Source organism: Sceloporus occidentalis, unplaced genomic scaffold, assembly GCF_023333645.1.
Source record: "Sceloporus occidentalis isolate IW3139 unplaced genomic scaffold, rSceOcc1.0.p SCAF_7, whole genome shotgun sequence".
NCBI classification, from domain to species: domain Eukaryota; kingdom Metazoa; phylum Chordata; class Lepidosauria; order Squamata; family Phrynosomatidae; genus Sceloporus; species Sceloporus occidentalis.
In genome coordinates this window covers 17,293,910-17,321,758 of record NW_028316987.1, presented here as the reverse complement: position 1 = coordinate 17,321,758, position 27,849 = coordinate 17,293,910, and the positions used below count along the sequence as shown (strand labels likewise).

At 40.8% G+C, this 27,849-nt stretch overlaps 2 protein-coding genes across 3 annotated transcripts in view; one reads left to right on the top strand and one right to left on the bottom strand.

Annotated features, from left to right (window-relative positions):
* Nucleotides 1-2,925: 2,925 nt before the first annotated feature.
* RETREG3 (reticulophagy regulator family member 3) lies at nucleotides 2,926-24,316 on the bottom strand. Of its 2 annotated transcripts, none has more exons than XM_089532196.1 (9): nucleotides 23,899-24,316; nucleotides 18,108-18,214; nucleotides 14,892-14,919; nucleotides 12,914-13,040; nucleotides 12,184-12,268; nucleotides 11,411-11,548; nucleotides 10,474-10,556; nucleotides 6,261-6,393; nucleotides 2,926-5,561 (listed from the first exon to the last, which is right to left on the bottom strand). In XM_089532196.1, exons 1-9 carry the CDS (start codon nucleotides 24,117-24,119, stop codon nucleotides 5,110-5,112), a joined length of 1,374 nt encoding a protein of 457 aa, XP_089388322.1. In that variant the 5' UTR covers nucleotides 24,120-24,316; the 3' UTR covers nucleotides 2,926-5,109. The 2 variants fall into 2 exon arrangements, with proteins under 2 accessions (XP_089388322.1, XP_089388320.1); XM_089532194.1 differs by having other exon boundaries at nucleotides 14,892-14,922; nucleotides 23,899-24,315.
* The window catches only part of LOC149309316 (tubulin gamma-1 chain-like), a 15,562-nt gene continuing 11,772 nt past the window's right edge, over nucleotides 24,060-27,849 (top strand). Inside the window, exons 1-4 of the mRNA XM_089532197.1 lie at nucleotides 24,060-24,505; nucleotides 25,901-26,013; nucleotides 27,073-27,240; nucleotides 27,437-27,505. Coding sequence (XP_089388323.1) covers nucleotides 24,457-24,505; nucleotides 25,901-26,013; nucleotides 27,073-27,240; nucleotides 27,437-27,505 — 399 coding nt within the window. The 5' untranslated portion in view covers nucleotides 24,060-24,456. The remainder of the gene's footprint in view (nucleotides 24,506-25,900; nucleotides 26,014-27,072; nucleotides 27,241-27,436; nucleotides 27,506-27,849) is intronic.

The following is a 27,849-nucleotide window of genomic DNA, read 5'->3' as shown; positions in this document are numbered from 1 at the left end:
GGAATTGATATTTTTTTGTGGTTTCAGGCTATGTGGCCATGTTCCAGAAGAGTTTATTCCTAGTGTTTTGCCAGCATCCATGGCTGGCATCTTCAGAGAATAAACTCTTCCAGGACATGGCCACATAGCCTGAAAAAACCATCAAAAACTATGGATGCCGGCCATTAAAGCCTTTGACTTCACCATGGAATTGAATTTGTGAATTTAAAAATCCTTGGATATGGAAAGTATTAAGTGCGTTTGATAGAGAACCATCTAATTAAAAAGATTGTATGTTACAGCGCAACATAAATAAACTTAATAATAATAATATCTATCTATCTATCTATCTATCTATCTATCTATCTATCTATCATCTGTGATAGATAGTTGTTTTTTTTGGGGGGGGGGAATCCACCTGGCAAATGTCACCTGCTAAGCGTAAATTAATGCTATGACATATTAGGAAAGAGGCGGAAAATAATCCCTTTTGTAGATTAATATGTTCTCTTTAGGAATCTGTAGGTCCTCCAGGGCAACTCTGCCAGACGTTAACCATAGAGTTGTGCCGGAGAACCTAGAAGTGTCTGGAGAAAACACCTCTCTAGCCATTTGTAGGTCCTCCAGCATGATCTATGATCAACCTCCGGCAGATATTAACCATAGAGATGCACCTGGAGATTCCTAGAAAGGTGTTCTCTTAGTTAAAAAGAATCGTGTTTTTTAATTTGTGGTTTTTCCACATTCACAGGGGTCCTTGCCGCAGCAAATGTGGAGGAACTACTGTTTCTTCACCCTTACTCTCACAAATATAATTGTGAATTGTTATAGTCTTCTGGCTGGCATTCTGTTCACGAATTATATGTCTCATGTTAGTACTTTCCTCAAGCAAGATTTCAGGTAACTTGGATTTAACTTAGGGAAGAAAAGATTGAAAAGAAATGAAACACATTTATCAGAACAAGAGAGTTATTAAATATTTCTGTTAAAAACAAAAACATTGTTTACAAACCAAAATGGGAAAAAATAGCCTTAGCATTGTTGTGTGTGTCTGGCCTTTAAGTCATTTTTGACTTATGATGACCCTAAGGTGGCAAGATTTGTTCAGAGGGGGCCTCTGCTTTTTCCTTCCCATGAGATAAAAAGATTGTGATTTGCAAAAGGCCACCCAATGGGTTTCCATGGCTGAGCAGGGATTTGAACCCTTGTCTCTAGAATGATTGTTCAGCACTCAAACCACAACATACTGGATTCTTTAGTACTACTAAATTAGTGTTAATACATTTGAATGAATGCACTGATTGTGACTGACCATCATTCTGTTAGTCTACAACACATTTAATGTTATTCTGTGGGCTTTTCTATTAGCACATCGAGTTTTGTTTTCTTGAAAGTTTTAATTCAAGGGATGAGCTTACCCCTATGTTCGTTACAAGGCCGACTAAAGGAAGTTTCTAACAAGAACCAGCTGAATGACTGGAATTGTCTGTAACCTTATATTGTCTGTTTCAAAGCTATAGCTGTGTTAGTCTGTGGAATCAGTATGTAGTGAGATCTTGAAGCACCTTTGTGACTAACTGAAATAAAGAAATTGGCAGCATGAGCTTTCATGGACTTCAGTCTACTTCCTCAGATGCGTATGAAGTCTACAAAAGCCGACGCTGCCAACTTCTTTATTTCAGTTAGCCTCAAAGATGCTACAAGATCTCTGTACATACTTATATGGTATATATTACATACATTTTGAGTGTATTTATGTTTGGTCTTAATATTTAGTCAGTGACAGCTAGATGGATAGATATTTACACAAAGTATCTTGCAGAGTTTATAACAGTATTTTTTGGAAAATCACTTTCATAATAGTGTAATTCCATTATTATCAGACTTATTAGTTTTATGGAGAAAGGCAGGATACAACAGTTACTAACGATTTGCAATAAGTAAGTAGATGTGGGATATGTTCGCAAAATATTTACACATTATCACTGCATAGCCATGACATGTTGTTGCTTTTAACTTAAATGTCTAATTTAATGAAAAATCCTGGCTTAACCACATAGAACTGGAAATAAGCAATGAGTTGGGGTGCCATTGCTTATATTTCTATGTATGCCCACTATGCTTACAGTTGTTTTAAACTCAAAGCTTTAGGCTAGATGCAACCCAATGTCATCTAAGAGAATGTTTTGCTTGGACAACTGAAAGTTTAGTCCAAAGCTATTTCTGGAATGCCTAGCCCCTGGTGTCAATTCTGTTCTATGTATTTTAAGCAGAGGGACAAAAGGCTTTTTCCACCATGACCCCTACCAGCCCTCCTGAAAAGCTAGCTCCATTGTGTTTTGCCTTTTCCCAGTGGTCCAGCAGCCATTCCACCAAGCCAAGGGACTTCATCACTTTCAGAAATGGTACTTTAATACTCATATTTTTCTTTCCCTTACCAGTCCTCTTTTCTTTTTGTACTGTGTCTTTTTTATTGTAAGATCAAGGGCAAGACATGCCCTGTCCTTTTTAAATTGTTGCATCTTTCTGGCTATAAAGTGGGTTATAAATGCTATACATATTTTGGCTGTCAACACTAGCTCATAAACTGACCACGCTTTGCAACCACAACACAATGCTATTGCATTAAAGATAATGCCCTGGGCCAGCAAAAGGTTTTACAATTTCTGGTGACTCAAAGCTTATTTGTATGGTGCATGTACACAGTTCCTTAGACAGTCCATTCCGGTGTTGTTGCTTTTGCCTTCATCTGAAGCTAGGTTTGACTTGCCCAAGGAGTGGGTTTCCAAGACTGAGCAGAGATTTGAACCCTGGTCTCTTGGAGTCTTAGTCCAACAATACTCAACCCACTGTATCACACTAGTTTGCGATGACTGATAATACCCATACATAACTCTGGCAGTGACCTAATAATGTATATAACTGCAACAATGACCATACAAAGGATTTGGGTTTGTCTCAAATTCTTTATTTTGCACCAGTCAGGGAAGAAACACTTAAGAAAATAATGATCTCACTACTGATACAATGGAGAAGGTGTAGTTTGTTGTCTTATTGCACTAAATTCTTGTTTTAATCCACATAACACAAAACCTAATGAAATAAAACAAGTTTTTCACCTCAAACGTTATTAGCATCTTATTTTTTAAAAAACCTCTGCAAGATGACAAATTACAGTATAAACTTCCACAATATTGGATGATTTGTAAACACTAAAAAAGGCAGTTGGACACTATGATATTGCCACACAGATGCTACCAAACCCAAGCTGTTTCAAATTTACAACACGCCACCCTCTTAGTCTTTTCTGCAAAAATGTGCTACTAGGAATATAGCATCTACATCAGCTTGCTGCTTAGCAAAGAAACAATAGAAACGTCTTCAAATAAACTGCAAAATTTGCAAAAATCTGTAAATCTTTAATTGATGAGTTTAAAAGATGGCATTTGTTGAGTTGGAAGTATGAGAACCTAAAGTAAAGCTCTTTAACAGGATATGCAGATGTCCAAAAGGTTCAGATGTGCAGATTCAGAAGTTGTTATAGAAGGCTGGAAGCTAAAAATAAATAAATAAATGTAAAAGCACAGCATTTGTTTACATTTCTTATCTTTCCACAGAGGGTTACCAGGATGATCTTGCACTGAACAGTATTTCTTCCAAGATAAAGTCTCCCAACAGTTTTTCATACAAACCTAAATATTTGGATATGCAGTTCTGTGTTGGAGCACCAAGTTGAGAAACTCATTAATGGTAGCATGTTAACGCCTCAGTTTTTACTTGTTTATAACGGTGTAGTTGTCCTATGAAGCCCTCTGTTCACTGCAGGTCTGAGTTGTTGTTTAAGATCACTGGAACACAATTAAGACCGCATGCTAGATTTACTTAAGAAACATAAATCAAAGGTATTGTGTACAGGCCCAGCACCAAAACGCTGTCACATTCAGGTTATCATTTGTGAATACTTTATTGTTGAGGAACACAGCACCATCTTCATGCCAATGAAGACAGTGCAACCAAGATATAATAATGGGTATCTTCCTATTGTCCATTAAGCCATGGTTTCAGTCTTCAAATAGTCAAAACAGTGGTGCTCAGCAAAGGATACCAATCTCTCCCCTCATTATGCAGCATTGCTCTCACCTTCTAGTCCCAAGATCTTTTTCAGGGATAATATTGCAAGCTTTCTTGAAAAAGCCAGAGCCATCTGAGAACACTCAACATCCATAGATCAAGAAATCAAGCCCCCAATAGCTGAACAAGTCTGACTATTAAGTCTGTTACTATAAGGAATCCTAATGGAATCACACACTTATTTGCAGAAAAAGGAAGTATTAATGAGGAAAGTTCACTGCTCCCCTATTTGTGTAGGCTTAGTGTTTGCTAGAGGAGGACAAGGGACCAATTCTTTCATGTTGCTTCAGCCCAAAGTTTCACGGATGTTGGATGGAAGTTAATCTTCCAGTACTGAAACCTTCTTTCAAATAGCAAACAGTGGTAAATGTGTGCAAGAGGGATTCTAACCCACCAAAATATTATTGCCATTATGATGTGCGAAAAGAGCCTCATTAGAGATCCAGGGTTTAAAGAGGAAGGAAGTTGGGGTCATTACGTGCAAATATTTACTGGAGATAGAGGTAGTTTCCAATATCTCAGGGAACCGAGGGTCTAATACACAAAAGTACATTAGATGGGATATGAAGAAATAAAACCTAAATCAACAGCTAGGTATAAGTTAGTTCCACTGCTCAAGAGATTCTAGAATGCACCCTCTGTCTAGCTTTTTAAATTAAAAACAATTCCTAATGGCTGGTTGTTTTTGTTTTTTTGCACTATGCAAGTGCTGAGATTTGTCTTCAAGGCCTGTTTAACAAGGATAACCATGGGAGTAGGGCATGTGGCTTTGTGACTCAACACACTGCAAGCTAGACATGTGCTGGACATAGCAGGCTCAGAAACCAATCTCTTCTGATTCTGCCCAGGAGAAATTTGTTCTCAAATTCCAGGTTTTCCAAAATTTTCCCAGCCAGGCCATTTAGCAAGTAGTGGGAAGCTACCCTACTTCTGCACAGAATTCTTCCTTCTCTGCTTCATGACACAGAAGAGGTACAAATGTCAAGGGATGATAACCATTTATTGGCCACGGGAACTGGAAGGATCCATCTGATTAAGCTCTGACTGATCCAATAGTTCAAAGTCATCTCCTTCAGCATCTGTGTCCAGCTCTGAGCTGGATGTCCGGAGGAAGGCCTTGGCACTTTGCTGGCGTCTGCTCCCATGCATGGAACCTGACTGGGAGGCTCCTGACAAAGCCAGCTGGATCATTCCCCTAGTCACAAAGCCAGCTATGTCATCTTTGAGGTTGTGCATCAGTGGTACCTCACCCAAGAGGAGCTGTGAAGTCGCTTCCTCCTGCTCATGAGAAAGACGAAGTTCTTCCTGGCCCTGTGGGCGAGAGGCAAGGCTTGGAATGCCTATGCTGGTGTCATCTTCATCATCAATGCCCGTCACCTCAGGGTTGATGGAAGGGAAATCTGGAAGATCTCTGGCAAAGGATTCCTCGGGATCACTGTGGCCATCAAAGTCTAAAGACAGAAAGACAATTTAGCAGTTAGTCATGATATAGCTTCTTTGCTAGCCATCATCAAGCAGCTCTCACTCCATTTAAAGACTATGCAGTCCTTTCATTAAGTTAGAATGTTTCCCACCATAATCCAGGTAGTAAAATTTACTACCGGAAAAAGTAGTTGAAACCTATCTGCAAATATCAGACAGATGTGATTCCCTATACAAGGGGGGGGGGGGGGGAAGACTCCTCTACTATAGGAAACTCTGAACTATACCTGAGGAAAAGAGAACTAATAACCAACTACCTGAAATCTGGGAACTCACATGGGCAAATGGGTTTAAAAGCCATCTCTAAGGCAGGTGCCTTTCACTGTTTTATCTCCAAGAGATCCTTAACAGGATGTAGCACAAAATGCAAGCCCCTAGTTCAATAAAGAAAAGCCTTGTCATTCAGCTGAAATGAATATGCAACTTCCTCCCATCCCAGTCTCTACGTTTCATCCAATGCAAACTGCATCTTTTAAAGGACAAGATCATGTCACTTCCATGTAGTAGACTACACAGATGACTTTGCTTACAAATGCTTAAGTATTTATCTTCTGTACATTTATTCTGATGGATACCAATGTGGCAAACAACAGCTCAATTAAAATGCTCTTTTGTGTTATTTAATAGCAACAACATTCTGCCTGTTCCATGCCAACTCTTGTTCTTACCTTCAGAACCCTCTGTCAATGGGGTTTGGCCTCGTGACAGATTGAAAGTCCCATTCTCAGTATAGGATACTTCTGCATCAGAGTGCTCTGAATCAGATATGGCAAGCTCTTTGGCAACTACTGCATCATCCAGCTTAAAAGAAAACAGATAACCAACAAAGCTCTTAGCATGGTTATTATGGCTGCACATGCATATACACCCCCTGTGGATACCAAAATTCATACATGCTCAAATCTAATTTTATACAATGACCTAATAAAATTGTGTCCTCTCTATAAAATGGCAAAATCAAGGTTTGCTTTTGGGATTTTTAAAAATGTTTTTAAGCAGTGGATCGTGAATCTATGGATACAGAATCCATGAACAGAGGCTGGCTGTATACAAAAAAACAATGCTAGGTCACAATTCCCTCCTGCTGTAAAAGCTTTGATCCCTCCCCCGCAAAAATGGAAAGCCTTTTCCTATTGCTTTGAGGGAGTATAATAGACTGCTGAAATTTTCAGGATGGACTGTGGCAGTAGGCTGTTTTTACCTTATTAAATTTTACAAAGTAGAACTGGTCTCTTGGTTCCAGGAATTCTGGTTCAGCCCCCAGAAAAGGGTGGTTTGTACTGCTAAAAAAGATTGGGAGGCTTTTAAAAGAACTTTAAGTAGTGAGAGGGAGACTCCTCAGCCACTATGCAGAATATTTTAAAAAGAGAATCTGTGCAAAGGTTCTCATTCAGTTTGTCCTATTCTTTTTGAATCACCCTGTTTAATCAAACAAGATAACAAAAACACATGATGTACAGTTTTGGCTCAGCATTATGTATGTCAAATTAACAGTGACTAAACACTTCATGACTGTACCTGTATCTAAGCTGATAACATTAAGAAGCAGAGGAGTACTCTGTGTTGCAGCAAAAGCAAACAAACTGTCCAGTGGCACCATAAAGAACAATTAATTGTGTCATAGAGTCTCAGAGATTTGAATCCTATTCATCAGATGCATTAAATGTTATCTTCATTTTATAGCATATACAAATTCCATCGTTTACTATGTTTTCCTCTCCAGCCATGTTGTATTTACGCTATCTCAAATAGTTTACTGCAGAAATACACCAAAATACTGAGAAAACAGCCATATAATAATCTTCTCTAACTTTTTAAAAAGCTATAGCCTTAAAGTTATCCCTCATATCCTTTAGTGCAACTGAAGGACAGTATAGCAGGGCTTTGCTCATGCCAAAAACATGTCCTGGTGAATTAAGAATTAACCGAACCTGGGAAACTAACTTCTGGGGGCTCATTTCCACTTACATTTAAACTGGTTTGCTATTTGCCTTCACTCCATGTCATTGAATCGGTTCCAAAAGGGAGGGCTGGGGGAATGAGGCACCCCTCCAAAATGGAGGACCATCCAGGAAAAAAATATATATGGAGGACATGTCAATGCATGCCTCTTGGTCATATTTAAAATGGAGGACTTTCCAAAGGATGTGTGTGTGTGTGGGGGGAGGACGTTCCCAAATCAAAAACCCTAAAATCACTCCTAGGAATGTTGATGCAGAGCTTCTCTAAGTGATGCTCAGAAAATTCAGGGGAGGACTTAGCAAATGGGAGGACGGGACAGGTGGTGCCCTCCCAGCCTCACAGGACATGAGGGTTTGAAGTGATGCCCTCTCAGCCTTGAAGGACATGGGGGGCTTGAGGTGGTGCCCTCACAGAGGACTCTCCCCTAGGATCCATGGATCCATGGGTGTCATAGAGGACTCTCTCATCACCATCCTCTGAGAGTGTGACTAGTCCATGCTCACCACTAGTTTATATGGCTGATCTGGAATTCAAACACTAATCTCCAGAGTTCTAGTCCAACATTCAAACCGCTGCACCGACATTATTCTGGAAGGATCACTCCCTCTTTTTCAACCCAGCAGCCCGGGCTCTACTCGAAAGTAAAGGATGGGAAGCCGATGAGGAGGAAAAGGAGGAGGAATTGCTCCATCTTTTTCACCTCAGGAGCCTGGGCTCTATTTGAAAGTAAAGGCTGGGAAGCCGAGGAGGAGGGGGAAGAATTGCTCCCTCTTTACCCCCACCCCAGCAGCCCCACAGCAGCCCTGAGTGAATATGCGCTCCATTACTTCCGTAGCTATTTGCCTCGCTGAGCTGCAGTTGGCCTGATCGCCTGGCACACCGCCCAAGTAATTGCAAATAGTTGCAAATACAATGGATTGCACATTCTGTCAATTTTTTTTAATAAAAAGAAAATACAGTGTGCCCGTGTCATACATGGGTGCGCTATATGTAGGTTTGAGCATATGCTCAAACCTGTGGAGAGCCATGTGGGAGCACGTGGGGTGCAAGGGGTGGCGTGTCCCATTAGAATGAATGGAGTGCGTGCGTTGCCCTGGCACCGCCCTGGCACCGCCGTCGCATGCACGAGCCCCATTCAAGTGAATGGGGCTCGAGCATACACGGTATTTAGCTTACATGGGGGGTTCTGAAACGGATCCCCTGCGTAAGCCAAGGGAGCACTGTATATGATCACATGCCCATAGGTCACACCACAAGCACAAAGGCAGCACTGAGAGCAGGGGTGGGGGTGGGGGTGGCTGATTTCCAAAAAACTGGGGAGGGATGGTAAACACCCCTCTGCCATAGTCCCTTCCCTCCAGAATGATGCAATTCAGATTTCTCATTCCCACTTGTTGAACACACTTTGGAATCAATTGTTTTCAAAAGAACCAGTAAAGAACTAGTGTCAGGAAACAGCGGGTTTTTGCGTTTGCCTCGCCTCATCACAATCGAAGCTGATCTCAGTAGGATCAAAACCAGTTCCAAGTGGGAACGAGGCACATCTAACCCGATCAGCAATTCACTTTAAATCATAGTGCAAATGAGCCCTGGGAATACAATTTCTAGAACCCTCCAGCCAGCATGGTCACTGAGGTATATGGCACTTTAAAGAAAGCATAACCTTTTGTGGGCTAGATTCTGCTTCACCAGATTAAAATTCAACGTCTTTCTTCAGTTTGCTACTATAAGTACACATTGTTTTGGTTGTAATATACTATACTGGAGTATCTTGCTTTTTCTGAAACACATGTCTTCCCTGGAAAATGGCAAGAGGTTGCAACCACACTGCAGAAATAATCCAGTTTGATACCTCTTTAACTGCCATGTCTCAATTTATTTTATTTATGAGAACATAAAATAACTTCCTATCCATTATTTTGAATATCTTTTCTTCATTTCCCTTCATTTATGACTTTCCATAGTATAAAATCTCTTAATTTGATTATTTTTGTAATCATCTCATGATTAATACCTTCAACAGAAATTACTTATTTCTTCTCACCGTTCATTCATACTTATTTATATAGAAATCTTTACAGCTTGTTTTATGTTAATTATTTACAATTGTCTTACTTAATCGCTCTCTATAGATAGTTGAAAATTATCAATTAATCTTTCTCATTCTTTTTTCCTGTTTTGTTGATATAGTTTACATTATTAAACCATGAAGATTTCCTTATGTCATTTTTAAACAAAGATATCTGCCTAGTGGAGTCCACTCTTCTACAAACCTCTTGTTGCTACCATCTCTCAATAAATAAGTAAGCTTATCAGAGAACATCATGTCATATAGTTTGACCTTCCATTCATCTAGGGTTGGATTTCCTTTACTTTTCCATTTTTTTGCAAAAATAATTCTAGCTGCAACAATAATGTAAAATATTACTTTACCATATTTTTCCCCCAGGTCCACGTCTTCTATTATGTTCAACAAATAAAAAGTTGAGTTCAAGATATGTTTAAATTGACATTATGTGATTCATACCAACAAGAGTCAAATGATGTAGGCTTTTCTGAGACGATGATATAAAAGCCAATTAGGATGGCCTTTGCCAATGCTGATTAGATATATTGACTGAGATACCTCACTGAGAATTTAAAATTATACATTTTATTGCAACTTCTCTGATGCACTCCATTACCCTCAAAATGTGTCATGTGTCAGTTTAAGAATGATTTCAAGACTTAGAGATGCAACTCCTACAAACCAAATCCAATCACACAGCAAAAACTGCATTGTATTCAAACCAAGAATCTAGCCACTAGGAGATAGTATAGCCTGAAAATCAAGAAGACACGAGCAGAAAATCACAAGCTTTTCATCATCTTTCCCATCCCAGCAGTACCTTTTCCTTTAAGCAACACTATGCTGTTTACCTTGGGACAGAAAGCAGCAAGCTCTTCTTCACTGTCACTCCCATCAGCACTAGTAAGATGTTGGCTCAACATCTGATGGCGCACTGCAGTGAAATCAGAGCCCGGAGTACAGGTATGGATTGTGCCATGTCCACAAAGAAAGCAAGAAGAAGAAAAGAGGGCTGCATCAAAGCAATAGTACTGAGAGATAAAATACCATGATTTAATACTCCTGAATAGACAGATAGGCAGACCACTGACAACAGATCAATGTGCCCTAATTAGGATTGTAATCATCAAAATGCCATGCTGCTAATTGTTTTGACCAGGGGTAGGCAACCTGCGGCCCACGGGCCGGATGCGGCCCGGCGAGGCCTTGGGACCGGCCCCAGCCCGGTCCTGCCGCCGATTGCCGCCGGGCCTTTGGTCTCTCGCGTGCAGGGGCAATTGTCTATAGAAGCCTCAGAAACATGCATTTATATTAACATTTTTAAAAAAATCAGCAAATTTTTTCGCGTGTCCTCCACTTTTTTTAAAAAAAAGTGTCCACCATTTGAAAATTTTGTCCTACATTTGTCCCGGCTTATTTATTTATTTAAATTTTATAAAAATTATTTAATTTTTTTTTTTTGGCTTCGGCCCCCCAGTTGTCTGAGGGACAGCAACCTGGCCCCCGGCTCAAAAAGGTTGCCTACCCCTGGTTTTGACAGTCAAGTACTCCTTAACTGCTAGATGTGCTCATTTCAAATAAAGTGCTGTTAAGGTGAGAGGAGCATTCTGAATTAGCCTCCAGTCATTCAGTACTTTTAGCCAAACTATTAAGGTACTCAATTCCTCATGTCAATAGCTAGAAGAGGTGATGAAGAAGAATCCAATAAGTAAAGAAATAAAAACAGAAAAATAGAAAAGTCCTTCCACCCAAGAATTGGAGGTAATAGTAGCTCTGCAACCAACTCACATTGCCTCTCCTTATGCTTGGACATCATGTAGCCACGAACACTGAAGTCCAACCGCTGCAGAGCTGGCTCCAGTTTGGTGTACAGGCGCTGCCCCAAGTGGTGGTACACAGCAAGTGGCCATAGCAAAAACAAAAGCACTAGAGGAAAAGGATGATCACATGCTTAGTACACAACAAGAACACAGTCACAAATAACATTTTAGTACAAAGGAGAAAATTTCATGGTGGCATAATAAGTGCACATAATTTATTATGAAACCAAAGCAAGATGGATTTGTTCTTGTTCAACCCAGCTGTCTGCCCAAAGCTCAGCATAATTGCAGCTCTTCTTCCTAAGTGCAGCCCAAGGCGGTTTGCAGCATAGATTAAACCAAGTACAGCTTAAAAAACCCCAGTATTTATTTTTAAAACTTGAAAACAATTAAATAAAGTATCTCACTAAAGCAGCACTAATTTAAAGACAGTTTGAAAACATTTAAAATATAACAATGAGATTAAAGTATAGGACATATCCCTCATTAAATAGCCTTTCTGCAACAACCACTAATTGCCAAAAATCTGTCCAAATATAAAGGTTTTCACCTCCTGGCAGAAGGAAAGCAGAGAGGGCGCCAGCCTAGTTTCCTGTGGGAGACAATTCCATGGCCTGCACATAGCCACCAAGAAGGCCTTGCTGGTGATAGTGGGAGGACTAAATGAAAGTGAAGCATGCTCATTATAAATCATTTGGCCTTTCCAGTGCCTAACACTCCTCCAGAAGCACAAATACTTACTTGTTAGATAGGCAAGACAGACTCCTGGAATGTATTGGCCCAACACAGCCAAAAACGTGAGGACACCACAAGCTAAAAGGCAGAACTGAGAGACAAAATACAAAGTCAGTTTCTATTGAATTAACAGATGAACAAGTTGGTTTCTATAATTCAAAGTCAAATAGATAGTTTGCTGCCAGCAAGTTGTTCAGGAAGAGATGAAAAAAATGAGAAGGTTTGCATAAATCAGAAGCTTTGCATAAATATTAAGAGAGGGACACCTATAACCAGCAGTTCTTTAGCTTCTGGATCTAGAATGGGAATTGTGTGGCTCTGTAGCTTCCAGCAGCCCTAGCCAGTGATAGGAAATGCTGGAAATTTCAGCTCAACAACATCTGGAGGGCAGCACAATTGCCACCTCTGCCCTAGATAATGCTAACAGTATCAGAGCAAAAGGGGCAGAAACAGTCTGTCAAAGGCTCCATCAAATAAAAAGAGGGCATTGCTTTCTGTATGTCCTTATCTTCCATTCCCCGTCCTCTGGTTTCCCCTTTCTGCCTGTCTCTCAATGCTCTGGTCCAACCCACCCCAGTATATGTAGTATAGTTTTGTGTGCACAATTAAAGATTTAGTTTCCACTCTTCTGCTGGTAAATAAAGAGCAATTTAAACAACTATCATTCTCCAGTTGTTGTTTTGCATTAACCCTCCTACCCACCCCACCCCAAATACCAACAAGGATTGCTTTTCACCTTGCCCGGATTTTGCCTTTTGAAATCCAACAGGTTTCTCATGAAGCTGTCTCCCATGACCCATCCTTCTGCCAAATAGTGACATAGTTCAGGCACACTCAGCAATTGGGGGTGAACGTAACCCCAGCTGGAAGGACAACAATGACAATATTTTATTTTGTTAATAAGTTATTTACAAACAAATGGAATGTGTTCAATGTTTAAAATGGGCCTCCTTGCACTTTATTCTCATTCCATCTCTATGAAGCGCACTCAGGTTTGTGTTGTACAGATGACAAAAGAAGGTTGAAACAGTAATTGATGTGTCCTGGTTATATCCACAGCAGAAGAGAAAAATGAAACCCAGGGTACGAATTTGAGATTTCATGGGAAGCATAATTTTGCATTTTGACTGACCAGGTTTATCTCTCTGGATTAATCTTCCATTTGTTTACCCTCATCCAGTTAATTACCACTATCAGACAGTAGTTTAGCACCAGTACAGCTAAACAGGTCATCCGCCACAGCAACCAAAGCTGTCTTGATCCCATAACTAGGTCTAAAGCTAGACTGAAATGGATGTAGATAATCAGTTTTCTTCAGGAACCCCGAGAGCTGGGAGGTCACCACACATTCTTGCCCGGTGGTTATCCAGGGTGATAGGGTTCACAAAGTCTTTTTAAGTAAAGGGCTAACCACAGCCCATTTTAGATATGGTAGAACTCTATCTTGCTGCAATGAAGCATTCACTACTCTCCTTACCTACTCAGCCAGTCCCCCTTCAGCTACTTTTATAAGCCAGAAAGAGCATGGGTATGTGATAGCTCTCACCTCTCCATGGTGAACTATATCCAATAACACAGGACAGGCAGGAACCAAGGTTATATAAACCAGACTTGTATCAACCATAGCATCTACGTTAGAGCAGAGCCAAGCAATTTTATCTGTGAAGTCTTGTGCAAATTAATACAGTGGTCTGCTGCGTGTTTACATTCCGCTCTTATGGGGAACAAAGGACCCTACCGCTCAGCACAGCTCCACTGGATGACACTATGTAGAGGCAATGGAGGCAGAGAAAAATAATCTCTTCACTGCTACTACTGCCAGAGAAAAAGGCTTTCAATGGGCTTTGGCTTGTATGCAGTCACACCTGCTCCAAGTCTTTTGCTATCATCATTCTAATCTCTGTCACTTTTGTTTCCGTATAAATCAATTACTTCCCACAGAATTAAACAAGATTCCTGTCAATTATTTTTAATAGAAATGAGCTCAAGAAACTTTCACTGGATGTGGCCAGATACAGTACAGATAAACCATTCTTATGCATTCACAATTAGAATGATTAAAAAGAGTAAGGAGTATTTGAATTGAACTATGATTCTGTGAACTCAAAAAGATTAAAAAGATGCAAAAAGAATAGATTGCTCCAGCCTATGAACACACTCTTCCCTGAAAACTGGGGATTCTACACAACCATGCATATTTACAGTTAAATGTCCCATGTTCATGTAAAATAAAGCCCACTCCTAACAATGTTTTACTTTAGAACTTTGTTATTTTCAAAGAAGAATAAGATTGCAGACGGGTCCAAAACAATCCAATTTGAGACCGCTTTGACTGCCCCGGATCAATGCTAGGGAATTCTGAGAACTGTAGTTTTGTGAGACAATTAGCCTTCTATGACAGAAAGCTCTGATGCCACAATAAACTACAATTCCCAGCATTCCCTAGCACTGAGCCAGGCAGTTAAAGTGGCCTCAAGCTGATTATTTCTGCAGTGTGTTTTGGACCTTGGTTACAAGTATAGGGAAAGGCAAAAGAGCAACAATGATTAAGAAACAAGATGTAATTCATTCAATCCTGGCTTTGAAAGCAAGTTACTGTCATATTTGAAGTAACCATCTATCTATCTATCTATCTATCTATCTATCTATCTATTACAGCAAAGGCACACAGGCACAGATAAAATCCAAAAAATTAAAGATTAAAATTTGCATACCTTTCACTATCTTGCTCATCAGGTCTTGCTACTAGAACATGAGAGACACATCAGAAACATTGTCAGGAAAATGCTGGCAAACACTTAGTGGCATAATTAAAACATGCATATGGCTTATGAATCATGTAAGAATGCATTTTCCTACTGACCAGCTAACAACTGAAAACGTTGTGAAAATAGTGCTTTGTCCCAAATTATGCTTCCCTTTTTACAAAATCAACTTCAAGCTTATTAGGTTATCTTATTTTAAAGATGTACAGTATATGTTGCCTCTCTTCAGCAGAGCTTTCAGCAATTTTACACAGTAAAGCCAGCTGCGATACTATGTGTTAATACATCTGACTGATAAGACCAGGAGGCACATCTAGCAGTCAGTATCAATGCTTAGGGATGGGGACAAAGACCACAAGCACTTCTTCACTCAGCATTTCAAATAGGTCTCAAGCCAAATCCACACTTTTCAGTCAATAGAATGCAAAGGTATAGCCTTATTAATTGCCAGTATTAGTCAGGAAACAGTGCACCTAAATCTGGAAACAACTCTTCAACTCACTTTTGAAGTCTGTCCTAAGCCTACATAGTTATGCTTTGCTGATTTGCTCTACTCCATTTGCCTACATTAGTTGAGAAGCTTCACAAGCCAAATAACTTTGTACACTTTAGAATATAGTTCACAAGTTCTTCACCTTGTTACTGTAATTCCTCTCATTTTAGTAACAGGGCTTAAAGGAAAGAGAGAAGAGTGAGTTCATGCACAGCAAAAATTTGTGCTCATGTGAATGTTACCGTTCATTCCATCCCATCCAAGACTATTGTTGTATGTCTTCGAGTTGTTTGGCATATGGAGACCCTAAGGCAAACCTATTATGGGGTTTTCTTGGCATGGTTTATTCCAAGCGGGTTTGCCTTTGCCTTCCTCTGAGGCTGGGAGAATAAGACTTGCCCAAAGTCACCCTGTGGGTTTCCATGGCTGAGCAGGGATTCAAACCCTGGCATAGTCCAATGTTCTAACCACTAAACCATGCTGGCTCTCCACCCAGAACAGTCTCCATCCAAAGAGAAGGACTATTTTCTGAATACAAAGCCCAGCACAGAGGTCAGACAAGTAACTTCCCATTGTACAACTTTACTTGTGGAGAATGTGCATGTAAACAGTACAAAATGCACAATATTCTGAATGATGCCCACAAGTACATCTTATTCTATTGGTCAGTGCTGTTATGAAAGCAACTAAAAAGGTTAAGGAGACCAATTAACTGTGCACATATCTACTGAGAGGTAAACCTACTTACTCCCAAATAAGTGTATACAGGCCGTTCTGCTCTAGAATTAGAAAAAATATTGCTCCTTCATGATATATTCAAGTATTTTCTTTCCAGAGAGACTACGTTGGGAGGAACCCACAGAGGTATTTTATTTTTATAATAATCCTGTGAGGAAGATTAGGTTGTGAGGCAATAGCTGCATTCAGATGTCATAAGCCAGAATGTTAATGTACATTGTCTGACTATTCCCATTTCAAGCACAAGCGACTAAATAAACCAGGGACCTTCCATCAAAGCTTTATTAACTGTGATGTCTGAACCAGCACTCTGCCTTGTTTCTCTTCAGCAAAGGCAGTGTCAAAAGCTAGTGTGTTCTTGGCTTATTTTCCCAGCTTGTCCAGGAAAAAACAAGACAGAGTGCCAGGTCCAGAGGTCACAACAAACCAACCATATACTGAACTTCCATGGGAGCAACTGAGCAGCTTATCATACTGCCTAGTTGATTCCATGTAAATATCTGAATCTTGCCAATGTCTAATTAACTGGAAATAAAACAAGTTTTGGGGGGTTTAATTTAATGTAGCAGCTGCACCACTTTCAAGAAAAAAATAAATACTGGGAAGGACTTTGGATTTTCTTTAACCAGAAGCTCCATAAGGCAAATTATGTTTCTTCTATGTTTGGATAATGCCTTCCATTTTAATACTGCTACAGCTTTCTGCATCTGTCATGAATTCATATTTCTGGATCACAAACTACTACTACAGTCTAAGTCTTTTCATTTATCTCTGTAAACAACTGCACAATGATTTTGTTCACATGACTAATAATAATTGATGTATTATAGTACAAATCCTCCAAATACTTTTGCAACATTTGATGTTGAACACTGACACAGCAACACTGTAATTTCTTGATCCAGAAGACAAAAACAAAATATGACTATCCATATTCCTATCTTGAAAGCCTTTTTGAACAGAAAATGAACCCAATTTATTACATTCCTGTTTATCTTTGCCAACCATTTTAACTGAGGAAATCTAGCATTCTTGGCCCAATTGTTATAGAAATAATTCAAAGACATTGCCATGTTAGTCTGGAAAATCAGTATGCAAAAGAATCTTATAGCAGCTTTGAGACTGACTGAAAGAAAGAAGCTGGAAGCATGAGCTTTTGTAGGCTTGAGTCTACTTCCTCAGATGCATAGGCTGGTGTGGAGAGTCCAGAGACAGACCTATGTAAGTCTTTCTTTCAGTGACTCTGCATCCACACTGCAGAAATAACCCAATTTAACATCACTTTAACCGCCATGGTTCAATGCGATGGAATTTTAGGATCTGTAGTTTGTTGTGACACCAGAGCTCTCTGACAGAAAAGGCTATGGAGTTCCCAAACTCCATAGCATTAAGCCATGCCAGTTAAAGTGGTGTCAAACTGGATTATTTCTGCAGTGAAGATGCAGCCTTAGTCTCAAAGGTACTACACAGGGATAGGCAACCTGCGGCCCGCGGGCCGGATGCGGCCCGGCGAGGCCTTGGAACCGGCCCCAGCCCGGTCCTGCTGCCGATTGCCGCCGGGGCCTTTGGCCTCTCGCGCGCAGGGGCAAGGGGGGCAATTGTCTATAGACGCCTCAGAAACATACATTTATATTAACATTTTTTAAAAAAGCAGCAATTTTTTTTGCGTGTCCTCCACTTTTTTAAAAAAGTGTCCACCATTTGAAAATGTTGTCCTACATTTGTCCCAGTTTATTTATTTATTTAATTTTTTAAAAAAAAAAGAAATTAATTATTTATTTTTTGGCTTCGGCCCCCCAGTTGTCTGAGGGACAGCAACCCGGCCCCCGGCTTAAAAAGGTTGCCTACTCCGTACTACAAGATCCCCTTGCATACTATTATAGAAAGAGGGAGTCTTAGCCAAAATTCAGGGGTCATGGAAAAGCAGAACTTACCTTTTATTTCAGGCCAGATTTTATTTTTCCACTGATCTAAGCATACGATGAGTATCAGAGTAAATGCAACCAAAAATATCAGATGCAGCGATGTCAGAGCAAAAAACCTGAGGGAAAATAAATCTAGTCAGTACAGGGTTAGCTCTTCTAGGGCTGTAATACATGAAAAACAGTTCATTTAGGGTCATGGAGCGGCAGTGCCCTGGATACTTGATAATTGTCTTATGATCAGCACAAGGAAGCTAGAAAGCAAAGGCAATGGAATGGATTGTGTCCCAAAGGTTCTTTGAATGATCGCTTTTCTCCCTCCTTCAAAACATTCACTAGATCAATTTGCCCTGACAAACGTTTAGGTAAACCAGTTTTAAGAGTCTCTGGCATTGTGACAGGGAACCCCAGTTATGATTAGCAACCTGTTACAAGATTCCCTTACTATTTAAAGGCACAAATATGCTGAAAAGAGAAGCATGGACACTTGTGTGCCATTTTCCCGCCAATCTTATCTAATGAAACTTGTTTTATTCCCACTTTTTAAATGCTCAGCATCCACTCTGAGGGATCTAGAACCATGTTCTTGACCTTTTAATGTGTTCTTTAAAAAGTACTATTTTATTATGTGGGAGTCAGTCTGACGGAACAGCATGGCTACTTACAATATTTACCTAAACAAATAAACTACATTTCTCAATCACAGTGGCTGGCTAACTGATGTGGTATTTTTTTTCCAGAGTACCAGTGCCCAGCACCATACCTGTGCCCAATGGATACAATTATTTCTGTCTTTCCTGGAAACTCGCCTGGGCCAGCAGTCAAGGACTTGGGAACCATCAGTGGTCCAGGAACCACCATTTTGTGTAGCACTGGATCAGGTATCCTACCAATCCCTTCCAACTCTACAGTTCTTTGATTCTCTAATGTGAGAGCTGAACCAAGGAGAAATTTTTCTGTATCTAATTTTAACATGGACCTAATTCACATTTTTTGAACCAGGAGATGAACCATAATGCACTTATGCTTTGCGATCCATACGTCTGCATTGCAATTCTGCAAAAATTCATACAAAAATGCATACAGCATGGTGAAAGGTGCACCATAATGTTTGTATTAGTGGAAATAATGTTAAAACACATTACAACCAGGAAAACTGCTTGTAAAATACAAACATTGGGCAAAATTGTGTACATAGCAGAAAATATTGGGACAAATTTACAATTTGCACTTGTAATAATGGGATGGAATAAAGTTGTTATTATTATTATTATTATTAAATTTATTTATAAAGCGCCGTAAATCTACACAGCGCTGTACAAAACCAAGTTCACAAAAACAAGAAACAAACAAAGAAAAAAAGATGAACCTGATACATTTCCCCATCCCTAGTAAATGCTAGAATCCTATATTACCTATGTATTCGCTAGAAGAAAAAGCTCCTAACAAAAGAAAGCACTGAATAATTTAATATTTCAGAGTAAAGAAATCACACAAAAGTAGAAGAAACAGCAGTTATAGCCAACCGTACCTAAAAATAAACATCGAAAGAGGCCAGGATGCTCTCATTTATTGTTACATATTGCTACCATGTTATTGCTACATAGATTCATTACAAATTAGTAATTATTTTTTCACTCTAATCAAGTGTCCATATGCTAACCAAGCCAGCAGTTGCTTTCTAATGAACTATAGTGAGTTCTGCAGCTATAAGGATGGTTTGCCATATAGACTCATACATCTCTACTGTTGTCTAAGCTCTCATCTTTTGCCACTCTACTCAGAGAAGGGGAAGGTTCCTTTTTTGACAAGAGTTAAAACTACGGTGTTCACATTGGTCTGTGGATAACTAGGAAATTTTAAAGCCTTGATCAACTTATCCACAGACCACTGGAAATACTGCAGCTTAACTCTTATCAAAAAAAGGAACCATCCCCTTCTCTGAGTAGAGTGGCAAAAGTCCAACATAAGAAAACCTACGAAAAGGACCAACTCCCACTATTCCAGTGGTTCCCAACCTGTGGGTCAGGACCCCTTTGGGGGTCGAATGCCCCTTTCATGGGGGTCACCTAAGGCCATTGGAAAACACCTATTTAATTACAGTTATGAAGTAGCAATGGAAATAATTTCATGTGTTTGGGTCACCACAACATGAGGAACTGTATTAAAGGGTCGCGGCATTGGGAAGGTTGGGAATCACTGCTCTGTTCTCTCCACTGCATGCTGCTTCTGGCCTTTTTGAATGTCTGAATATCTCTGGCACCTCACTTCAAAGGAGCACCAAGAGAGTAAGTTTTTTTTGGGGGGGGGGGGGTACTTCTTTTAGCTTCTCCTAAAATGGGCTAAGCTCTCGCCTTTCACCACTCTACTCAGAGAAGAGGATCCCAACAATGTTATTCCAGCACCTACTTGTCTTTCCCAAACATTGCACAGCCACTGCTTACCGGTTTCCTCTTCATCCATCCAGCCGTTAGGATGGGCACAAGCAATGATGCCTGGTGCAATTTTCTAAGTTCTTCTGGTACTGTTTCCCTTCACTTTGTCATTTTTACATCCTTTGTCACATGCCCTCAAATTATCCATAGGTCATATCAAAATCAATAATTTTGCCCCCCCCCCCCCCCCCCCGGCACCTGCCTTTGACATATACATGAGGTCAACTCATACATGATAACTACAATTTATAATAACTGCAAGATGTAGTTGGTAAGAAAGTATGTTTTCTATAATAGCTTTTCTTCTGGCATAAAAGCTAACATGTGAAACCCCATGTGCCCACGCATTCAAAGGATGATCGCACCTTTTCAAAGTGAAACACAACAGCCACGAGACCCCGAGTGTTTGTCATGAACATCAACGAGTACAGATTTTGCATTGTTAGTAACTCTGACAAGCTCAGCATTGCTGAATGGCTGGCACACTGTTCACTTTATCAAGAGATATACTCAGCCACTCAGTCCATGCCAAGAAACAGGTTAAGCCAGTGAGGGGCAGAACCACTCAACAGCGGTCTACCAAATGACACATGAGCTCAGAGGATCTTTTTGCTTTTGTCAAAAGATCTGAAGACTTGTTTATTCCCTGACTGAATAGGAGCTGTGTGCTTTCCCCCTCAGTGATTCGCTAAATACAATCAAATATTGTTGAAGATAAGCTGCATCCACAACAATTGGAGAGAGGTGGTTATTTTTATCCTTTTGATGAGAACCACATGTTGGAAGTAACTGGTGAACCAAGCCCTTCATAGGACAGATATAAAAACATCATGCCAGGGCAACCAGCTCTCCAGCTTCTACCACACAAAGAAGTAGATAAGCAGTTTAGGAGAGCTTTACAGAAACTTATTTTGAAGTTAGTGCAGGGGCTGGATTTTAGGGGAAGGAACTGGCACAACTACCTCTGAGTATTCCTTACCTAAGAAAATCCTATGGAATTCATGGGGACACCAGAAGTTACAGGTGACTTGAATGTGTGCGCACACACTTAGACGTTCCCATTGTTATCTCAAATGTATTACAGACGCAGCAGTTTGGTGCTCTGACCCAGTCTTTTACTATGGGACAAGAAGACTCAGGGATCGAGTTTTTCAGAACCACTTGTTTCAAAGCACTGACAATTGAAAGCACAGAGACAGATTCTGGTTGGGGATGTATCCTGGCCACTGAGTATGGCAATGAGAATCACTTCTTCAAGAAACAGACTTGAAGAAAGGACACTTGAATTTCAAGTACATCATGTGGGAATCCATGCATCAAACTAATGTTTGCTTATTAAAGCTGGCCTGGCTGAAGCATTGATAATACAAAACCTAAACTTCCCTTCCAGTATCCAAGGAGCGCCATCAAGCCCACAAGACGTCCCATGTCCCCACAAACAAGTGCAGGCTTGGTCAGCACACCCAACATTAGTCACTACACAGAATAACCGAGCTTTATAAACTCAGCCTGCTCCAGCTTGCCGCACAATCCCTCTTACAAAACAGAACTGGGCAACCACTGTTACTTGCCTCTCCTTCCCTTTGTTAAAAATGTATATGACGTTGTCTGACCAACAAAATGCACAGGCAAAAATAGCGACAGGTCAAATCTCATTCCCATAAACAAGAAACCTGATATAATACAAATAGAATCCAAAGACCTAGCCGTGTTAGTCTGGAAAATAAGTGTCAAGGGGATCTTGTAGCACCTTTGAGAGTAACTGAAAGAGAGAAGCTGGTAGCATGAGCATCTGAGGAAATAGGCTGATGTCTACAAAAACCCATGCTTCCAACTTCTTTCTTAGTCTCAAAGGTGATACAAGATCCCTAATAGTTTTGCTCCCTATGCGGAGACACACCTCCTTGATCTCCAAACAGTAGTGAGGAAAGTTCACCACACGGGAGAAATAATCCAGTTTGGGAGCGCTTTAACTGCCCTGGCTCAGTGCTAGGGAATCCTGGGAATTGTGGTTTATTGTGACAACAGACACGAAAGGGAAGAAAGCAAGTGCGCTGTTCTTGATGTTGTCGTTGTGTGCCTTCAAGTCCTTTCTGACTTGTAGTGACCCTAAGGCCAACCTATCATGGGGTTCTTTCCAAACGCATCTGGGGGAATAGACGGAAGTCTCTGAAAGCTCATGCTGCCAACTTCTTTCTTTCCATCAGTCTCAAAGGTGCTACAAGACCTATCTACATACTATTATGGGATTGCCTTGGCAAGCCCAGGTCTTTTTGGCCACTGTCATCCTCTGGGGCTGAGAGAGTGTGACTCATCCAAGGTCACTCAGTACGTTTCATGAGGCAAGATTCAAACCCTGGTCTCCAGAGTCATACGTCCAAAACACACTCCAGAAATAATCCAGTTTGAGACCTCTCTAACTGCCCTGACTCAATACTAGGGAATCCTGGGAACTGTAATTTATTGTGGCACCACTGCTCTCTGACAGAGAAGGCTACAACGTCTCACAAAACTAGTTCTCAGAGTTCCCTAGCATTGAACCAGTGCAGTCAAAGCGGCCTCAAACTGGGCTATTTCTGCAGTGTGTTTCTCTGCAGAGGCTCATGCTGCCAACTTCTTTCTTTCAGAGAGTCTCAAAGGTGCTACAAGATCTCTCTACATAATAAGAATAGCAAAGGTAGCTAAGGAAGTAGACCTAGAATCATAGAGTTGGAAGAGACCCCAAAAACCATCCAGTCCAACCCCATTCTGCCATGCAGGAACTCCCAGTCAAAGCATCCCTGACAGATGGCCATCCAGCCTCTGCTTAAAGACCTAAGTCTAGGAAAGCTCATGCTGCTGACTTCTTTCTTACAGTTAGCCTCAAAAGGGGCTACAAGATCTCCCTACATCATCATCATCATGATAATAATAATAATACGAAATGCATCTAAGGAAGTAGACTTAACCCTAGGAAAGCTCATGCTGCTGGTTTCTTTCAGTTGGTATCAATGGGGCTACAAGACCTCTCTACATAATAATAATAATAATAATACCAAATGCATCTGAGGAAGTGGGCTTAAGTCTAGGAAAGCTCATGCTGCCCACTTCTTCCTTTCAGTCAGTCAGTCAGTCTCAAAGGGGGCTACAAGATCTCTCTATGTACTACTATGGGGTTGTCTTGGCAGGTCCAGAGCTTTGTTTTGCTTTGATTGTATTGGCCACGGCCATCCTCTGAGGCTGAGAGAGCGTGACTCGCCCAAGGGCACCATGGCTGAGGCAGGATTCGAACCCCGGTCTCCAGGGTGGCCGCCCAGCGCTCAAACCACGGCTGCTAGCCCCGAGAGAGGCCGGCCTCCCTCCTCCCCGCTCTTTCCCAGGCCTCGCACCCGAAGGCGGCGTGGGCCCCTGCCCATCCGAGCGCGCTCCTGGCCGGCCTTTCCCACACGAGCGTGGCCTGCAGGGAGCTCAGCGCCGGCTCGTAAGGCCCCAGGCGGGCCCTCAGGGAGGCGCTTAGGCCCAGCACCCGACGCTCTCGCTCCGACGACGGAGAAGAAGAAGAAGAAGAACCGCCGCTGCCGCCGCCGCCGCCAGCGGCTCCAGCCTCCATTCTTCCCAAGCGTCACCGGTTTGCCGGGACTCGGCTCATCATCTCTGTGTCCTCCGTCACCAAAGCTTTTTTCCCTCAGCACAATGACATGGCCGCCCCCATCAGGGAGGAAAGGGGAATGGGCGGCGCCATTTTGGTGTACGGAATAAACAGTGGCGCGCATGCGCCGTAGAAACGCTGGGCCCGCCGCTTCTACTTCTACTTTGCTTTGAGGCCTAGAATCCGGCTCTCGCCTTAGCAATGCGCAGGCGCGCGGAACGGCCGTTGCTAAGGCCAGAGCCGGAGTCTAGGCCTCAAAGCAGCGGCGGGAAGAACTAAAGGAACGACAGGCTTCGCAATGCCTCGGGAGATCATCACTCTGCAGCTGGGGCAATGCGGCAACCAGAGTAAGGCCCCCTCCGAAGAGAGGCTTCGTTCCTAGGCTGGCCTTAATATCCGAATCCTTCGTCCATTCAAACATATGGACTCATTGGTTATATGTTGAATATAGATTGAGATTTACATATATATATATTTATATGTTGAGTATATATTTAGTTATATATTCATATATATATATATATATATATATAGAGGTTATACGTTGAATATATATTTAGTTTTATATATATATATATATATATAGGTTATATGTTCAATATTCATATATATATAGGTTATATGTTGAATATATAAACCACTTTGATCTGTAAGGAAAGGCGGTATATAAATAAAACTTATTATTATTATTATTATTATTATTAACCTTTATTTATAAAGCGCTGTAAATTTACACAGCGCTGTACATACAATCTTTTAGTTAGATGGTTATACGTTGAATATTCAAACATATATATATATATATATATATATAGGTTATATGTTCAATATATATTTAGTTTTATATATATATATACATATAGGTTATATGTTGAATATATATTTAGTTATATATATATATGTTATATGTTTAATATATAGTTATATATTCATATATATATGTTGAATATATGTTTAGTTATGTATTCAGATATGTATATTGGTTCTGTGTTGGCTATCTATTGCGTGTCCATGTCAATGTGTGGTTTTTTAGTCCTGCTCCAAATGGAGGATGTTTTGGGATTCCTCCTGGGAAGAAGGTTGAAGTTGTAGGACGCGTTCTGGAAAAGGAAGATCTCTAGTCGCTCTACATATCAGTGTAAATGTATGCTTTTCAGTCATGCTTCAGATGGAGGGCCTTTTGAAATTCCTCTTGGGCAGAAGTGTAGGACCTGTCCTGGAAAAGGAGGACATCTGGTCACCCTGGGCTTGGGCCTTGGAGTGGGGGCGGTGGGGGTCATTAACCAGTAAGAGCAAATGGCATCTTCTGAGCTCCTGGGCTGCCAGTCCCTGTGGAAGTGGGGCAGAACTGGCACTTTGGGATGTTAGGCAAAATATGTGGGATCCCTTGGGAGCTAACATAGGACCATTTGCCTTACCAAAGTTACTCTTGTTGTAATATTATTGTGTACCTTCAAGTCGTTTCTGACTCATGGCAACCCTATCTTCTTGGCAAGATTTGTTCAGAGGAGATTTGCCTTTCCCTGGGGCTGAGAGAGTGTGACTTTCCCAAGGTCACCCATTGGGTTTCATGGCCAAGTGGAGAATCGAACCCTGGTCTCCAGAGTCATAGTCCGACACTCAAACCACTACACCAAGCTGGCTCAAGTTATCGTACCAAAAGACCACAGGGTCAAACTAGCGCACCCCTCGTTTCCCCTTTATTTATGCCTTCTGTCGTTTTCTTCTTTTCACACTTGCAGTTGGGTTTGAATTCTGGAAACAGCTTTGTGCAGAACATGGCATTAGTCCTGAGGGTATTGTGGAGGAATTCGCCACGGAGGGTACAGATCGCAAAGATGTGTTTTTCTATCAGGTAATGTGGGGATCTGTGGGTGGTTTTCTGGTGATTTTGCAAAGGACTGAACCTACATGGCTGGCGAACAGACAATGGACTTGTTCTGCTCATGGAATCATGCACTTTATTTATTCCACTGCTTGGGGCTGGCCTCTAGTAATTGCTTCTAGAAAGCTGTTTCACTTACTCTTTTGTGAAAATAATGGAGTAATTGTTTATTCTTGAATTTAAATGTTTTTGAGATTTGGAGAAAACACCTAAGGCTCTTTCATTTGTGTGCCAGAAAGCATGGAATCTATAAGCCACAACAGCACTCCCTTTAACTTCTGCATTATATTGACAGTATATTATCTTATAAAATCTTAATGTAATTTTTTTCACTTACAGAATTGAGTGCTAATACATAGGGCTCTAAAAACACAGGCACTTTCTCACCTTCATACATTTTGAAAGTAGATCCAACATTAGGTGAATGTCCACAGGTTGGCAGAAGCTGAGACTAGTGATAGGATCTCACCCCATCATGCGGCACTTGGGCCTCGAACTGCCAATCTTCTGATCTTCTGCTCATCAGAACTGGCGTCTTGACCACTAAGCCACAGCATCCCGATGAGCTAAGCTAACCCATGGTTTATTCCTCCCCCCAAAAAAAACCCAGAAAGAAACCAAGAACAAACCCTAAACTCTTTCTTTTGGTACAACTGGGAGGAAGAAGGCCATACTAGCTCTTAGCTATACATACTTCTACTGTGTGTCGGTAAGAGATGAGAAAAGGGAACTGGGTAGAACTTTTAAGCCTGTTGCTTTTGAGATCTTAAAAGTTCTCTGAGTGTACTGAAAATACAGCATCTCTTTAAAACACACACACACACGCATGATATAAGAGATTAGAAGTCTAGAGTCAATGAAATGTGAACGAGGAACATGCACAATGCCTCCTCATGACAGTTGCTGTTATCTAAACGTAGAATATTTCATTTTGGAGGTATGCAGTCAAATGATTGTTTGGAAAGGCAGAGCAATGTTGGAACTGCTGTCCTGCAGATTGCTCAGTATGTTTGCATTCCTTGTTGACAGGCAGATGATGAGCACTATATCCCACGAGCCGTCCTCCTGGATTTGGAACCACGAGTGATACATTCCATTCTGAATTCCCCATATGCCAACCTGTACAACCCAGAAAATATATACCTGTCTGAGCATGGTGGTGGGGCTGGGAACAACTGGGCCAGTGGATTTTCACAGGTAAGAGAATCAAGAACTGATAGCATATATGTGTTGTTGTTTTTTTACAGCTAGACATGGATATTTCCTTCAAAAAAAAATTCTTTTGTACTCTGTTCACTCAGGGAAAAGTGACTAAATTATATTGAGTTTCTAGAGGACTGCTAAACTGTGAGTAGAGTAAATCTTTGATTACATCCTGTTCTTTGGTTTGCAGGGGGAAAAGATTCATGAAGATATTTTTGACATTATAGACAGAGAAGCTGATGGCAGTGACAGCTTAGAGGTAAGGGAACTTATAAGAACCAAGTGGGCATGGGATTCAGCAAAATGGCCCTAGTATTTTTGTCCTAGACACTTTTGCAGTGTCTCTCTAGAACACCATTGACACTTAAATGACTATGCCAAAGAAACCCTTTGGTAATATTTCTATAATTCCTTTAAATTCCCCTATAATTCGACACATGGTAGAGAGTTTTATCCCATTTTAGATTTCTCGTTGATATGTATGGACATCATGATCGCATTGTGTCTATATGGATATTTGGTCATTATTATCTTCTCTCTTTGTACTGGCTGTATGTCGTAATAAATTTTGCTATTTTGCTCTAGAGTACCTGGTGGAGACAT

Excerpts from the sequence above, each read along its gene's own strand:
- RETREG3 (XM_089532194.1), bottom strand. The coding sequence starts at position 24,119 with ATGGAGGCTGGAGCCGCTGGCGGCGGCGGCGGCAGCGGCGGTTCTTCT. Across the intron at positions 12,269-12,913 it reads AAAGGCAAAATCCGGGCAAG|TTCTGCCTTTTAGCTTGTGG; the intron begins GTGAAAAGCAAT and ends TTTGTCTCTCAG. Across the intron at positions 6,394-10,473 it reads TTGCTGCTTTCTGTCCCAAG|CTGGATGATGCAGTAGTTGC; the intron begins GTAAACAGCATA and ends TTTTCTTTTAAG.